The sequence below is a fragment of the Ptychodera flava genome, chromosome 20, assembly GCF_041260155.1.
Source record: "Ptychodera flava strain L36383 chromosome 20, AS_Pfla_20210202, whole genome shotgun sequence".
NCBI lineage: Eukaryota > Metazoa > Hemichordata > Enteropneusta > Ptychoderidae > Ptychodera > Ptychodera flava.
Window position 1 is genome coordinate 19,503,157 of NC_091947.1, and position 14,963 is coordinate 19,518,119.

General features: G+C 37.0%; 2 protein-coding genes across 2 annotated transcripts in view; one reads left to right on the top strand and one right to left on the bottom strand.

Annotated features, from left to right (window-relative positions):
- The first annotated feature begins 217 nt into the window (after nt 1–217).
- On the top strand, nt 218–8,188 carry LOC139120243 (RNA-binding region-containing protein 3-like). The gene is made up of 14 exons (XM_070684473.1): nt 218–280; nt 429–576; nt 929–976; nt 1,518–1,630; nt 2,102–2,218; nt 3,296–3,479; nt 4,020–4,129; nt 4,600–4,832; nt 5,297–5,479; nt 5,669–5,763; nt 6,249–6,307; nt 6,960–7,089; nt 7,509–7,564; nt 7,938–8,188. The coding sequence occupies exons 2-13, from the start codon at nt 442–444 to the stop codon at nt 7,554–7,556; spliced, it is 1,455 nt and encodes a 484-aa protein (XP_070540574.1). The 5' UTR covers nt 218–280; nt 429–441; the 3' UTR covers nt 7,557–7,564; nt 7,938–8,188.
- Nucleotides 8,189–8,288: 100 nt separating this feature from the next.
- Nucleotides 8,289–14,963, bottom strand: part of LOC139120244 (phosphatidylinositol 4-kinase type 2-beta-like) — a 43,421-nt gene continuing 36,746 nt past the window's right edge. Inside the window, exons 7-10 of the mRNA XM_070684474.1 lie at nt 14,362–14,495; nt 14,037–14,096; nt 10,161–13,267; nt 8,289–10,119 (exon numbers count right to left, since the gene is read on the bottom strand). Coding sequence (XP_070540575.1) covers nt 13,091–13,267; nt 14,037–14,096; nt 14,362–14,495 — 371 coding nt within the window. The 3' untranslated portion in view covers nt 8,289–10,119; nt 10,161–13,090. The remainder of the gene's footprint in view (nt 10,120–10,160; nt 13,268–14,036; nt 14,097–14,361; nt 14,496–14,963) is intronic.

The following is a 14,963-nucleotide window of genomic DNA, read 5'->3' on the forward strand; positions in this document are numbered from 1 at the left end:
TTCACATGTACAATCGTAGCCCCAACAAGTCATGTTCAATAGTGTGGCAAAAATGTGTGGCTGTGACAATGCTGTCTCCCTACACGTTCCTATGCTTGCAGACTCTACGACTGCTGTCTTGCTCAGATTGCATGATGTCAGTTTTTCGGAATGTGTTTACTTTCACAACTTTGTGTTGCAGGATAGATAGGTGATGAAGTCTTTTTTGGCATGGGCGGCTTATTTTTAGCTGCCTTTCCTTGCCCACCGTGGTTGGCTGGCCCAGCGTGGTTGACAACAGGTAAAGGGCAAAGTGGAGTGGTTTTATGGTGAAGAGATTTTTGTATGAGGTGGTTTTTGTGCGATATGGTTTTACTAACTTTAGTACAAAATGGTATTGAATGAGGTGGTGTGATGTGATTACTATGTGCAGTATTCCTCTTCTCTAGACAAGAATTAAGGATGAAAAACACCGAAGACCATGACACGTTGCTGGTACGTCACCTGCCCAGCATTCTTAGCCAATCTGAGAAAGAAGAGTTACTTCGCCACTTTGGGGCTGACGATGTGAAGTGTATGTGCGATAAAGGACCTATGGTAAGAAGTCAAATCACAAAAATATATTGTATAAGCTTTGATGATCTGTTGCTAATAGAACAACGTTCAACTTAATTTTCTGAGTCACAGTCCTCTTTAGTTGCTAGAACTTTAACCCCTGATAAGTTGTGCTTGGAGGTAAACATTTTTATTGGGCTTCTCAAAGTAATTATGGGGCTGTCACTCTGGCTGCATATTGCAAAACAATCATTCATTTGGTGTTTCTGTTCAATTCTCAAGTTTCAGTATACAAATCCAAGCTCCAAACCTACGCAATTTACAAACACCATGTCTGCGATCATCAAATGAAACTTGACTGACCTTTGACCTCTGTGTTGTAATGCTCTTCCAGAAACACGCTGCCATTGCCAAGTTTAGTGACAGTGAAGCAGCTTCAAAGGTGAGTGAAAGAATTTGCCAGATTGGAGAACACAAGGATGAAATACAGTCATATTACAATTCAATCTTTTTACAGTGGGTATGGCTCTATTTCTCTATTGTTGAAGGCACCCTGAAAAAAAATCATATTACCAAAATGATGAGGAATCGGCCAAATGGTCGTCAGGTTTATAGACAAATACAGTTGTAGTCTGTATCCTGTTTGGGTGGGTGTGTTTACAGACTTACAGAGTTTAGTCACCTTCGAAAATGCCTGTTCTTAGATTAATGATGCCGAATGAAAACACTAGTACAACTTTAGGTAATTCAACAAGTGATTCAAATTAGCTTCAATTATCAAGAAAATAAACTAATCATACTCAGTTATATGATTTATAAGGGTTTAAATAGACAAGTATCTCACTGGTATTTCAATCTCTGTTGTGTTTCCTAAAAACTACCATTATAACTTCGGTGATAAATCTAGTTTTCTGCAAAGACTACATAGGTCTGTATGCATATGCATCAATGGACAAACTTAAACATCAATTTTAATTTTACAGGCATTATCAAGGCTACACCAATTGAAGATATTGGATCAGAGGCTAGTCGTTGAATATGCAAATAAACTGCCAACACATTTGCTGCCCAGTGTGTCAATAGACTCAAAATACAAGTATGTAAATTATGGATCTGAAGGTTACCTGTGTGGCGGTCTAAACTATGCAGTAGAAAACAATGTTTTACCAAAGTATACCAAAGCATTGTAATGTTTTGAATTGCCCAAGGGACTTTGAGATGAATGTCTCGGTTGGTGCAAAGTCCGATTTGATTTATAATAGCAGTATACTAATCAACTATAGTTGCCTTTCCTCTAAGCCTTTCTCTGTGCAACATACATAACCTCCAACCAGTCATGTTGTCATTTTTGAAGTATCACACCGACACAACATCTAGCATCTGTAATGACTTGCAGCTCACTTTTGTTTTCATGGAAACACATAAGAACTGAATATTGTACTGTGGAATCACATTTCATGTGGCGATACGTTTCACTTGTGATAGAGGAACAATTTGGCACCACATAGCACTGTTTTATAGATTTTAATGTTGATCTCTGACACTGTGATACCTGTGTCCATTTCAGAGACATAGAAACAGACAAAAAGAAAGCTGAACGTGAAGAGGAGAAACAGGAATTAAATTTACAAGATCACATCAAAGAACACAGCAAACGTTTTGCTGGAATATCACCTCTATTTGGGTAAGTGCAAATCTATTATCACAATAAATCAACTTTGAAATCTGGACGTAGAAAGCATTTGAGTACTTCACACTTACTCCCAATGGTGGTAACAAGCTTGCATCAGGATGCTTTTTTACTTTGAATAAAAAGAAAGATGCTACCGAGAATAATCTACCTAGAATAATAGTAAATTTTAACCCTTTTATACCTGCCAGACAGTATCGCTTCCCCATATGCAAAGTCAGTAAAAAGCAGTATTGAGCCAAAACCATACTTAATTTCACTTGGCTTGGTATGTTATAGCAGCTTTAGTCTGTAAAAATCATGTGTACAGTATGCACCATATGGGACATGTTTTGCTTTACTAGTTTTAACCAACTTGACCTGATGGTGAAATATGAACTTGGCATCCTGGCATCAGCCCTCTACCAGTACAATAACATGTAAATATTTCCTAAGTCTCAGAGAACTATTTTTAGCCAGTATTTATGTCAATGGGTAAAACCCAGATTTCGAATGGACCACGGTACAAACAAACCCATGTGCACAAACGTACACAGATATAAATGTATTTCCGTACACATTTGTATACGTGGGTTTGTTCATACCGCTGTAATGTGAGCCCTTGGGTGTAGGAGAACACATACATGTAGTGCCCTTTTTATTCTGGAATAAAACCATTTAGCATAGAGCGCATGCTGATCAAATACAACTTCTCTCTAGATCTGCTTTAATGTTATTCAGTCTCGTCTAATTAGATGTGAGTGTTTTTCCTCAGGTTGGGTAAAATTGATAAATGATTTGTAACCCTGTTAACATTTCACTTGTGCCCTGATCTAATTGCACAGATTACCAAAGTGAACCCATGGTAAAATGACTGGGGAACCCTTGACAAAGACACTGGTTTTGCTTTACTAGTAGTACTTGTGTTCATATTATAATTTGAACTGAATATAATGGAAATGTTATTTCAAGCATTGTTTCAAATTGAAAAAAATATTTGACAGGGTTAGCTGAAAGAAAATTGAACTCAAAGGAACGTATTGCTAGCAGTGAGACACTAACTCGATTGGCACCATACTATTTTTTCTGTAGGATCAATTATTCATCAAATCCACTATTGAGATATCACTATCCACCACCAACCAGGGAAATTCTAACCAACATCATGCACACACTGGCCAGCGTACCCAAATTTTACATCCAGGTTTTACATCTCATGAACAAGATGAACCTGCCACCGCCATTTGGACCTCTTACTTCAGAACCACCTCTCCACGTAAGTGATAGTTTCAGGCTGTGTGTATATGAGAGTGGCGTGTAACAATTGTGTACATTTTTAGTGTATAAGCTCAGTGATTGGAGGACTGTTCCGTCGGACAAAAAAGGAAATCAACAAAATGTCACATAGTAAGTGTAATCACCTGTTAACTTTTACACATATTGGTTTGCAGTGTTTGTATTGTGCATTTTAACCTGTTCACCCCCTGATTCCCTGTAAACGGGACAAGAATTACCATTGATTACAATAGATTGGAGCTAAACCATGCTGGTGAAAGGGTTTAGCGCCCCCTGGATAATACCTAGAATTAGGACATACATATTAAGTTCTTTTTAAATGTCTGTTTTGGATGTTTGTCTACGTGTCTGAAGCCTCTTTAATACTCAGACATGACTAAACCAAACCCTGTACAACTTAACACACACAGAGAAGTACGACACATTATGACTGTATAGAATATCCGCATTTGTTCTCCTCGATGTGATAGTATCATGATGGTCAGTGATTTGATAATGTTTTGTCAATTTTTATCCGCAGTCAGGCACAGGAATCGTGGGAGAAGACGAGGTCATGCAGATGGAGATGCAGATTGCAAGTAGTGAGGAGGAATCGGAACTTGAAAGTGATGAAGATGAAAGAAGGGAGAGGTATGGTTGTATACAGAAGGGTATGCGCTGAAAAATATGATGAACAAAAATTTCTAATCCGCATAATCCTATACAGAAAGAATTGACAACTGTATTTTAGCCTTTGATAGTCAAAAACGAAATAATGCAGAAATGTGGAATGATACTTATCAGAGAAAATTAGACCTGCTACAATTGAAAAATATTCACTAGACTCATAGTTGTAGAATACTGTAAAGTAAAGAAAGTTGAAGTGTTCAAAAAATACTCTACCTTCAGTAATGTTTGTAAAAATATTAAAAAGAGTGAAAAGCTTGAACGGAATTTTTTCTTACAAGTTTTAGTGATGAATCTCTAAACAGATCAATTTAGTTTTTGCCAAGTTGAGAAAAGCACTCATAAACACTCTTCGCACTCATAAACACTTTTCAGTCATTTCAAAGTTACTTTCATGATGTGCTCTCCTTGTGAAATTCTTCTTTCCAAACAAGACTGGAGAAGCAAAAATCAGTGAAGAGACCACACCCACAGAAGAAAACAAAACCCAGGAAGAAACCAAAGTTGCAACAGTTGCTGCAACTGCAGAAACCTGCTCCGCCATCAACTGTGTCACAAACCACATACAAGCCAGCCGATGTGTTTGAATCAACACAGCAACAACAAATCAAGAAAATGGAATTCAATCTTTCAGAGACAGTTTTACAGAAACAAGCGGAGGATCATGGTTAGTATGATAAGGTAGTGTTGCAGGACAGTGTGCAGAACAGTGTGCTAAATAACTGTAGTATCTGCTGGCATGAGGGCGCCTCTCATAAAAAAAAATAGAAATGTGCCCCCTAGGAGTACACTAAATTGTACTGTGGCCAACTGTGGGCTCAGTATTGTTTAAGCATGCCATGTGAATATTTCATGTGCTCAGTATCTGTCTAGTGGTCATGGCAGGAAATCAGTACATGTTTTTCTTCATATTCAAAAAATAATATGGCAGTGTTGTTTTAAGCCCCTTTGTCCACCCCTTTGCCCTGATGAAATCCTGTTCTTTTTAGCGGTTTGGTCAGACCACTGGAATACTTTAGGGGTCAAAGAATGCTAAGGTATCTTCCAGAATGTTTCAAAATAATAAGGCTGTTGATAGAAGCACTTTGCCACTTTTATTATACAAATTACTTGTTTCTCTATCGTTTGTAGCATATCCATCTGAGCCAGCTCAGCGCGAAATCGCTCAGGAGACAGAGACGTCAGGATTTGGAAAAATTGAACCTGTCAACATTCAGGAAGATGAAGACAATGAAGAGGAAGCTGGAGAAGTTGAAATCATGACAGAGTTCATCTCCAGCTCAGAACTCAAAAAGAACAGACTTTCAAAGGAAGGTATGGGGTCATATCTTGGAGAACTGATGATTTTTAGTACTCTGTATTTTAGTGTGTGTTTGTCCTTGTAATGTCTCTGCCAGATTTTTTTTTGGTCTTTTTCTAAGACTATACTATGCACAAGAAATAAGCAAAGAAATGTTATACATGTACAGCCAGAAATAATCCAGTTTATGGTGTATATTTCAGAGTTACGCAAATATTCTGCTTTCAAGAAGTATGAACCTGGAGAACCAACCTCAAGACTTTTTGTGAAAAACCTTTCCAAGCAAACAGATGAAAAGGTAGACATTATGTCACATTTGTCGTCAAATTATGTGTGCATACTAGTTTACCCTCAAAACCCAAGTGGAAAAAGTCAGACTTTGATTCTGAAAACTATCAGATTACACTAGAAGTCAGTTGTTAGAGGGACAGTCAAAAATCACAACAAAATCAATTTGTTTGGTCTAACACATCTTCATACGCTTCTTTTTCACACTCTTCAGTTTCTGTTTGAACACTGACATCTGACCCTGTCCTCTGTTTTGTCAAAGTGATTCAATCCAATAAGGCCAACATGCAAGCAACCTAGCTGGGTTGTATTTACTGATTTTCCTGGGAGAGTATTTGTCAAATAATTCTATCAAGCACCCATCATGTCTTAGAAATCTCAAAGTGACTGTGTCATCTCTATATCTGACATTCATTATAATTTTTGTCAAATATACACGTATACAAGTCTCCAAAACTCACCAAAATATATTCATTCTGTACTCTTCAAAATCAGGATCTCCGATACATATTCGGCCGCTACATAGACTTCTCATCTGAGCTGGAAAGTGATATGTAAGTATGCATGCAAGTAGTTCTCTGAACGCTAGCTGGGCATTATTATCATAATGAACTAAATATTGATTTTCTGCTTGATATCCAAAAACTTACATTTCCACAGTAACTTTTTTCCATCTCTATGGTTAGGAGTTGTTTCTGCAAATATCATGTTGCACAATTTTAGGCCAATGAATATTCTCAACTGATAATGACTCATTGGTTGATTTGCATACTTTTACAATATTCATAAATACACTTTGCATAAGTGAATACAATTTCCTCGGGAATTGAGGAATGGATGTGCCAAATAACTAAAAGTGTCAATTTTATTTGATTCACGTGTCATTATTAATTCAGGGGAAACGTTTGGCAGACTTGCTAACTGATATATGATAATGAGCCGCTGAAAGATAAAAGTCTTCATGCATTTCTTGAGTGGAGTGCATGCACTTTAACCCTTTCAGGCCTGACTTTCTGGGAACGTACCAAAATTTCCCCTATATATAGGGTATCTGGCCTGAAAGGGTTAAAAAGGCCATCATATACAAGAAGTGCATCCACATGCAGAAGCTTTAACAAAAGTATGAGGGTAAACATGCCCAGAGAAAAGTCACAGAGTGTTGGATTCCTCTTTCTTACTTCAGATTATTGATTTCTCATTGTGTAGGTTTGATGTGCGACTAATGGATGGCAGGATGAAGGGACAAGCTTTCATAGGTCTTCCAAATGAAAGCAAAGCCAAGAAGGCACTGGAAGAGACAAATGCATATTTACTACATGGGAAACCCATTGTGGTTGTATCCTTACAGACAAATGTTACCACTCCTTCTGGTCACTTTGGCACAAATATTGTGTGTGTGTGTTCATGTGTTACGCTGTATGTATTATTTGCGTAAGTGTTGACCTTTTCAAATATGGTCATGCAGTACAATAGGTGATGAAACATTTAATATGTTGACGTAGAGTAATGTGTACTCTAATACTGCAAAATTTTCGTTGCAAAACTTTCTCATTATCCTTCCAACCATGTGCGCATTTGTGTGTATGCACATAACAGACACAGATGACTGAAATCAAAACAGGATGAAAAGGGACTATTTCAGGAATCCAAAGTTTGTGTCAGTGTCTGGGATACTGCTGAAGGGCACTAAGAATTTTGAAAGCATATTGCGTATGCACATGGTTTCGTTACAGTCCCCTTAACTCACTATCACAGCAATTTGCCAGATCTGCCAAGCCAAAGGAGAAAGATACAAAGAAGTGAGAATCCAGGTATGTTACCAAACTGTAATAGTCAGTGTTTCTTCTCTGTTAGCTTTATTTCTTACCTTATACATTTTCAACACCGAAAACTGTGGTATACTCAAAATTATAACAATTGAATTTCCGATAAGGAGCTCTTTTATTGGATAATAGAGGTCACATGACTATGCATGTAATTCTTTTTTGTCACATTTTTTCCTCAGACAGACATGGATTTTTCATTGTATTTTGAAAAATTTATGTAGCTTCCTCCAGGATCTTGATTCTTATATTTTTCTAACTACCGCAGATGGAATTCTTGTTAGAGGGGAAACTAACATGGAAGAACATAAATGTGGTTATACATTCTTTATACCTCATGCTATGTCATCTATTTCAACAGACACCATGCTGGTTATCCTGAGAGATGCTTGGTCCCTCACACAATGTAAAGACCAGACTCCTGCCCATGATCAAAGATCACATGAAAACAGGACTAAATGTTGCAGAATACACCATTTTTTGCGCTTGTAAGAGCAGATTCAATGCAGTGACCGTGTACAGCATCATTTAATTTTGATATATACTTTGTCACACTCGAGTGATGTAAATTCCTTTTAAAGATGAATTAAATATTTATATTTTGTATCAGTAGTTGTGTATGTTAAATGTGTATCTTGCAGATATACTGCAAAGTGAGTGTTTGAGAGTATTATATGCGGTGGAAAGAGAACGGAGACCATTACTAGAGATGTTGGATGTTTTAGTACTTTTATTTACTGCATTGCACTTCTCAACAATTATTTTACATCAGATACAGGGCAGAGCATGTCATAGGGGACAGTATTCACAAGTGCAAAATTCAGACAGAGGTAGAAATACTACACTACATTTTAATTCATTCATCTGGAGTGTCATTGGGTGAGAGATGTCACATGACTATTAAACTTCCACTCAGGAGCTCTTTCATTGGATAAGAGAGGTCACGACTGAGCGTGTGATTCTGTAAGGTTTAATTAAATAGTCTTGGTTCGACTAAAGTTGCAGTATTTTGTAGCAACTCTTTTCATAAATTTCCATCAGAAAATAGTAAATGACAGATTAGTTCAATACTGAGAAGGAAAACTGTGACATGAAATTATACAAAAGTGAAGAATAAGTAAATTTGTCAGTGAAACTGTGTGAGTGTGCTAAAACTACATAAAGACCTCAAATAACCAGTAATATGTAGTACAACCGGATCAGGCTTGTTTCTTTTTTCCTACCTATTATATATAACTGGCATTTGACTACAATTTCAAAATCAACATTCAAACCCTTACGTTTTCAATGCATTGAGATCCAGAAGTCTCCAAAAATAAGTTTAAGATGAAAACGGCTACATCACTCACAACCGAGTGAGATACCGTATTTAGATCTGACTTCATTCTGGTCCTAAATAAGAAAACTATCTACTTGCATTTCTGTTGTTAGCGATATTGACCTATGCAATACTTGAAAACAGTGTCATTATAGGAAACACAGATATTCTTGCTGGAGTAAATGAACATGAATACAAAAATTTCAGCAAATCATAATTTTACACAGAACAGCTGTGTCACAAATTTAACTGAATACTGAAGAGCATTTGAAATAAACTTTGTTGTAATGACAGAAGGGATAGTGAGACATTGTTGGTACAGTTCATTAACTGATCAAAGACAACTGGGAGACTCTCTTCCCAACTGCCATGTACACTGGTATAGGAATGGGGCTGAGCATAAATCTTGTAACATGAAAACTGGTAGTGATAACCCAAGTTCACTATGAATTAAAGAAACTTTTCAGGTACTAAAAGCACACATCTGGCGATTAACTTACCAAAACATGGCAAAAATACTGATTATCAAAGTGTTCCACGTCTCAGCTTACTCCCTCTTAATCATTGAAATCCTTTTTTGTACTTCAAGATAATGTGTTATTTCTCCAATTTCGGAGTGGTATATATGATATGTGTAAGCAATAAAGCACATCCAGGGATGGTATACCACGAGATTTTGACCAGTTCACGACATATATGCACGAGCGATAGCGAGTGCATATATGAAGTGAACTGGTCAAAATCGAGTGGTATTCCATCGCTGGGTGTGATTTATTTCTATTATATCATAACAGTATATTGAAATTCTGGCGTGGAACGTAAAAACGTATTTTCGCTAAAGCTGCGGTATATCACCAATATACCACGGTTCTTTTCGCGTCTCGACCAATCAGATCGCTGTATTTGCGCCATCAATATACTGGTATGATATAATACACAATAAACAACAGTGTGTTAAATTTAAATGCATTTGCATGACTAGCAGTGATGAGAGTACATGTACATTGTTGGTTTGTTACCTGAATGATCAAATGTTCCAAATCGCTAATTATCATTTGTGTCCGGTGAAATTGCTACACAATTCTGATAGAACTCATTGAAGTTTGAAATTTTACTAGCTGAAACTGATATTCCATAAATCAATAGCTTTGTGTCATCTACTTTCTTAAATGCTGTCAAAAAAGTTATCCATGCAACACTTGTGAAAAACAACACAATATGGCATCTATCAATACATAAAGATGGGTACAACAGGAAAACTATGGCATCTATCAATTGAACTTGGTGTTCAGGACTAATTTACAGCCTTGTACTCTTGCAGCCAAGGTCATTCACACTGCTATGTGCAGAGATAGGGGTTCATACAAATTAGTGTCTCAGCATCACTCCACAGGGCAAGTGAATACGAATTGTGGAATTGTGTCTTTCACACGATTAGACCAGATTACAGATTTCAGGGGTGCTGCAAGCCAATGCTACAGTGATATATTGTTCTCACAGTGCAACAGCTTTTGTATAAACCAAATCATACAAAATCAGTTTAAATTTGGATTTTTGAAAGTTATTTCTAACTCCACTTTGCCAGAAAGTGTATGATTGTTTGCACTGCATTGAGCACAGTATTGCTTGTTTTCATAAGATGTGTATTTTCTTAACCCTTGGAAGTGCTGTAATTTTTCCCACCAAAATTTTAGTGCAAAATTTTATCAATTTTTATGATTTTTTTCTGTAATTTTTCTGATAATTTTTGAGCAAATGGCCATCAATTTTCATCGGCTACAGTTTTTAATCAAAATTTTGGGAAAAATCTGAAAAAAATTGACAGGCTTATAGTTTATAAAAGGCGGGAAAAATTGACTTTGGCACTCGAAGGGTTAAAAACTCTGAATTTCCATTCCCCTCTCATGAAGACCTTTATTACAACAGCTGTTAAATGGTCACATAGATCAAACCTTATCAAAGGATATACACCCAGAATGATTGGATTAATTCTTAAATTTCTTAAGATAGTTAATGACAGCAATTTTGCAGAGGGTGGTAAGTTCTGAATAAATGTTACAGGGGGTTTCATAGTTGTTTTGCTAGAGTCCCCCTCGGAACGCAAATGCGACTGTATTAAATGGTACTCAAATTCCACAAAACCATTTATGTCGTAAGCTCACAGCAGCAACACTGAATCTGAAAGACTTTAACTACATTGATTGATAACACAATTTCACTGAAGACAAACAACACCTTCAAAATGCCCAATGTCGCATCAACACCTTGTACATCCGGCAGCCTCTGTTTATTGAAATGTTTTGTTTTGAACCAATCGGGGCCCTCCTTTCATAACAAAAATTACTGGTAGCCAATCACGAGGTCAGATATACAAAACATCTACATCCAAAATTCCAGGAGATGCATTCTCAGCATGATTCTAGCTCCAATAAACCATCAGTGATATCCTTTGGCATCAATTTTAAATCTTTCTGTGGCTGACTGAGCTTCAAAAAAAATTGTACATTTTCTGCGAAACAGTTTTTATCAGATTTCCAGTTCAAATCACAACTGATGCAGACATTCCAAGGTATCAAAGATTCAGTTTGAAAGAATACAACTAACGTTAAATAAAGAAAATTCAAAAAACTCTTCTTTTGACATGGAAATCTGCACCGATTAGACCTTTCTGTCAGAAATTTGCAAAATGAGAGATACTGTAGAGACAAAAGGCAATAACTGCATATTTTATGGGTTGTCATCAAGTTTTTTACTTTCTTCTGAGATCAATCAGAATTTCTTTCCAAAAGATTCACCGTACTTGCGTACATTCACCAAACATAGTCGTAAGAGTCGTTAATCTACGCGTCAATAAACTCTGGAAAGAAGTCGTTATGTACTAGTAATATTACTTCGTGTTCTGTAGTGTAGAGCATTCATAGTAGCAGTATGACTGTAGCACAAAATAGAAAACATGCCTATACATCCCGTATGTTCAAAAACCCTATAACAAATACATATGGCATCTCAGCAAAGTCCCAGCATCATGCACAGATGCTTGAACTATGTACACAAAAAAGTTTCATTTCTAAAGAGATGCAACAGCGTAAGATGTTAACTGCAACTACTGAGGGTAGAAATGAGTAAACTGGATATGCTACGTTGAAAAAGGTAATGCTGTGATCAAAACGTATTGTACACACAACAGTCATATTCTGCCATGTTCAACCCCAGTGAGATAATATCAGTGGAGTTCAGCTGTAACTAAACAAGATAATGTAAAAGTTTTCCTTGCATTATTGCCAAACGGTACATCCCTACCGATCTAAAGTCTCTTATTCTCCATCATGTATTTATGTTTGAAATCTGTCTGAATGTAGTGAAAAACTTCACTGTCCATCACATAGGCAGAGCTTTCAAGCTCACATTGTGATATCAATGTCAAATATATGTGTCTCAGCATAAGGTAACCATGACAGGGTCACAAATTTCGTATTATACAGTACACACACAGGAACTTTGACATGGCCTGTTCTTGGATATTATCACTGCAAATCGTGGGCTGTATTCTGAAGAAAAGACACCCTGATTGAAAGTACTACAAATTTAAGTATTGTCCAAAAATAAAAGTACCAAATGTCTACAAAGCAACTTAACTATAAATTGTTGGTTCACACTTATATAAACCACTCTCTCTGTGCTATTCCTGACACGAGTGAAGTTGATGAATGGCCAATTTCATGATTTGAATGCCAAACAGCAATCTGAAAATAATGGTGATGAGCCTTTTACGTCATCATGTGTGCTGACTTTGGTGGGTTTTTATTTTCATGAATAAATTTGGTTCCTGAATGTTGCTTTAGCACAAGTTCGTGTTCTGTTAAATCCATCATTTCTGTGAAAATTTCAATTTGCCTACAAAAAATCTGATGAAAGTGAGCATTTTGTCGATAACTGTCCTTTCACAGCGCCTTCCATGTTTCATATTCATATCTTACACTGTCGGTCTGTTTTCAAAGTCATCAAAGTACCATGATAGATGAAACTAATACCATGTTCAACATCTCCATGTTGAAAGACCAACGCAACTGCCGTCACCCCCAACCATCTCTTGTGATTATTGGTGAACAACGCTCACCGAGTTGCAGAGCACGGCCAGCCACTGCTTGTCATTACCTAACTACACTAAACTAGGGATAACTCTAAACTACTAGTAATTAACACCATGAGAAAAATGGTGATTTGTTCTGAAAGCTCTGTGTAAATGAATCGCTCAGTGTACGAATTCGCCCGTGGGCCCCCTCTTTGCTACTCCTCTCAACGATCACCAGTGGCATCTGTACCAGTTGCACTGGAGACTTGCCGTCACGCAGGGCTTGACTCAGGTTGAGAATCTAAAATAAATATGATGGAGAAAAATTTGCAAGAGGTTCGTTAAAATTGATATTTTTTTTTTAATAACAAATTCACAAGCAGCCGGTATAATTAAACTATTCGTCATTAATCAGAACGCTGCCCAAAATGATGAGTCATCCATTGCAGCTCTGGATTAGAAAATGAGATCCAATCTTGTCATTCTGAGAGATAATCCAAGTGGTCAGCAGTAAAATGTTGGCATGGTATGCTTAAACTTACCAGGTCACCCAAATAGTGTAAAAAGAGGCATGTCACAGCCAAATTTACACACGGAACAAAAAATAGAGCTACACATGTTTTAAGCTACACTTTTATTGCATGGCACAAACCCCGCCCCTACATAATCAATGATCAGCTACTCCACAAAGAGGTGACTGAATTCTATTAGATGTCAAAGTGATTTATGATGTACCATCTCCCACAAGGATGTGACTCATTATAGAAAGCATTCATACCATGATGCTCAACACCCTCAACAGCAACAGTGTATCTCTGGGGTTAAGTCGAGAGTTTAAGTTTTTCTCCTTATTCCTTCAAATTCCCAGTAATAATAGGACTAACAGTCTGTCAGCAGGAAATTCCCAGGTCTTCTAGGTAATTGAATGCAAAGATCTCATTTTCATTTTCCCAGTAGACATGCTGGTCTACAGTAGATTTTGACCAGTGAGCAATTATGATAGATTTATAAACGTAGTGATGACGGATTTCACGGATTCAAAATTTCCATAACATTTGCATCACTCTTACCTGTCCTCGCATGACTGACATCTGTTTTTCAAAGACATTCTTGTCAAAGCCTCTGTCTTGCTGTAATGGTAAGAGAAGACAAAATGTTGGTAATGAAGTGTACTGAACTAATAGTTTGTACAAGCATGGGAATACCATTGCAATATAAAACTCATAAGGTATTAGTAATAAGACAGCTGTTGACAGTTGTGATGAAGTGGATATGTTCTTTGAGACTTGAACGTAATGCAAATACGTGATGTGGGAATATATCTAGGTATAATATTGGAGTGCAGAATGGATGCTATTCACCAATTTTCAAGTGAAAACAGAAAACAAACCCTACCTTGAACAACTCCCGGAGGTCATCACATAATTCCTGTACAAAATTCATATCATTTATGAAAGGCAGTACGAGATCTCTCGTCTCGCTGGAAAATGGCGTCTTGGCTTGCGGTAACCAGGCCCAGTGGTAAGGATCTAGGCAAAGAAAGGCAAAAGCAACTGATTTTTTTTAACATGTTCAAAACAAGTCACATTACAGACTTCCCATTTGTAATTGTACAAGAATGGCTTTTTATCCTGGCACTGAGCTACTGGATGACCTGAACACCACTGGATTAAAGACCATTGTTTGAATGGCTCTTTGTTAAATATTTCAAAAAAGAAATGTTTCTGAATGTGATGAAGAGACAGTAAGAGAGGGTGACACACAGTCCTTTGATTAATAATACAAATCATGTCACGAAAAATTACAAGAAGCAGTTACCACCGTACCTATATACAGTCAAAAAAGGAAATTGTCAACAGTGTTATGAACAAAACTCCATTTCACATCACTAAGGTAAAAGGTCAAGTGTAGAAAACAGTAAGTACATCAGTATGTAGACTGTCCTAACTATGGTATTTACTTGATGTATGAGTGTATTCTGTTGTGATCGAAATGCC

Coding starts and splice junctions, on each gene's coding strand:
- LOC139120243 (XM_070684473.1), top strand. CDS start 442: ATGAAAAACACCGAAGACCATGACACGTTGCTGGTACGTCACCTGCCC. Junction 577..928: donor TGTGCGATAAAGGACCTATG/GTAAGAAGTCAA, acceptor ATGCTCTTCCAG/AAACACGCTGCCATTGCCAA. Junction 6,308..6,959: donor TCTGAGCTGGAAAGTGATAT/GTAAGTATGCAT, acceptor CTCATTGTGTAG/GTTTGATGTGCGACTAATGG.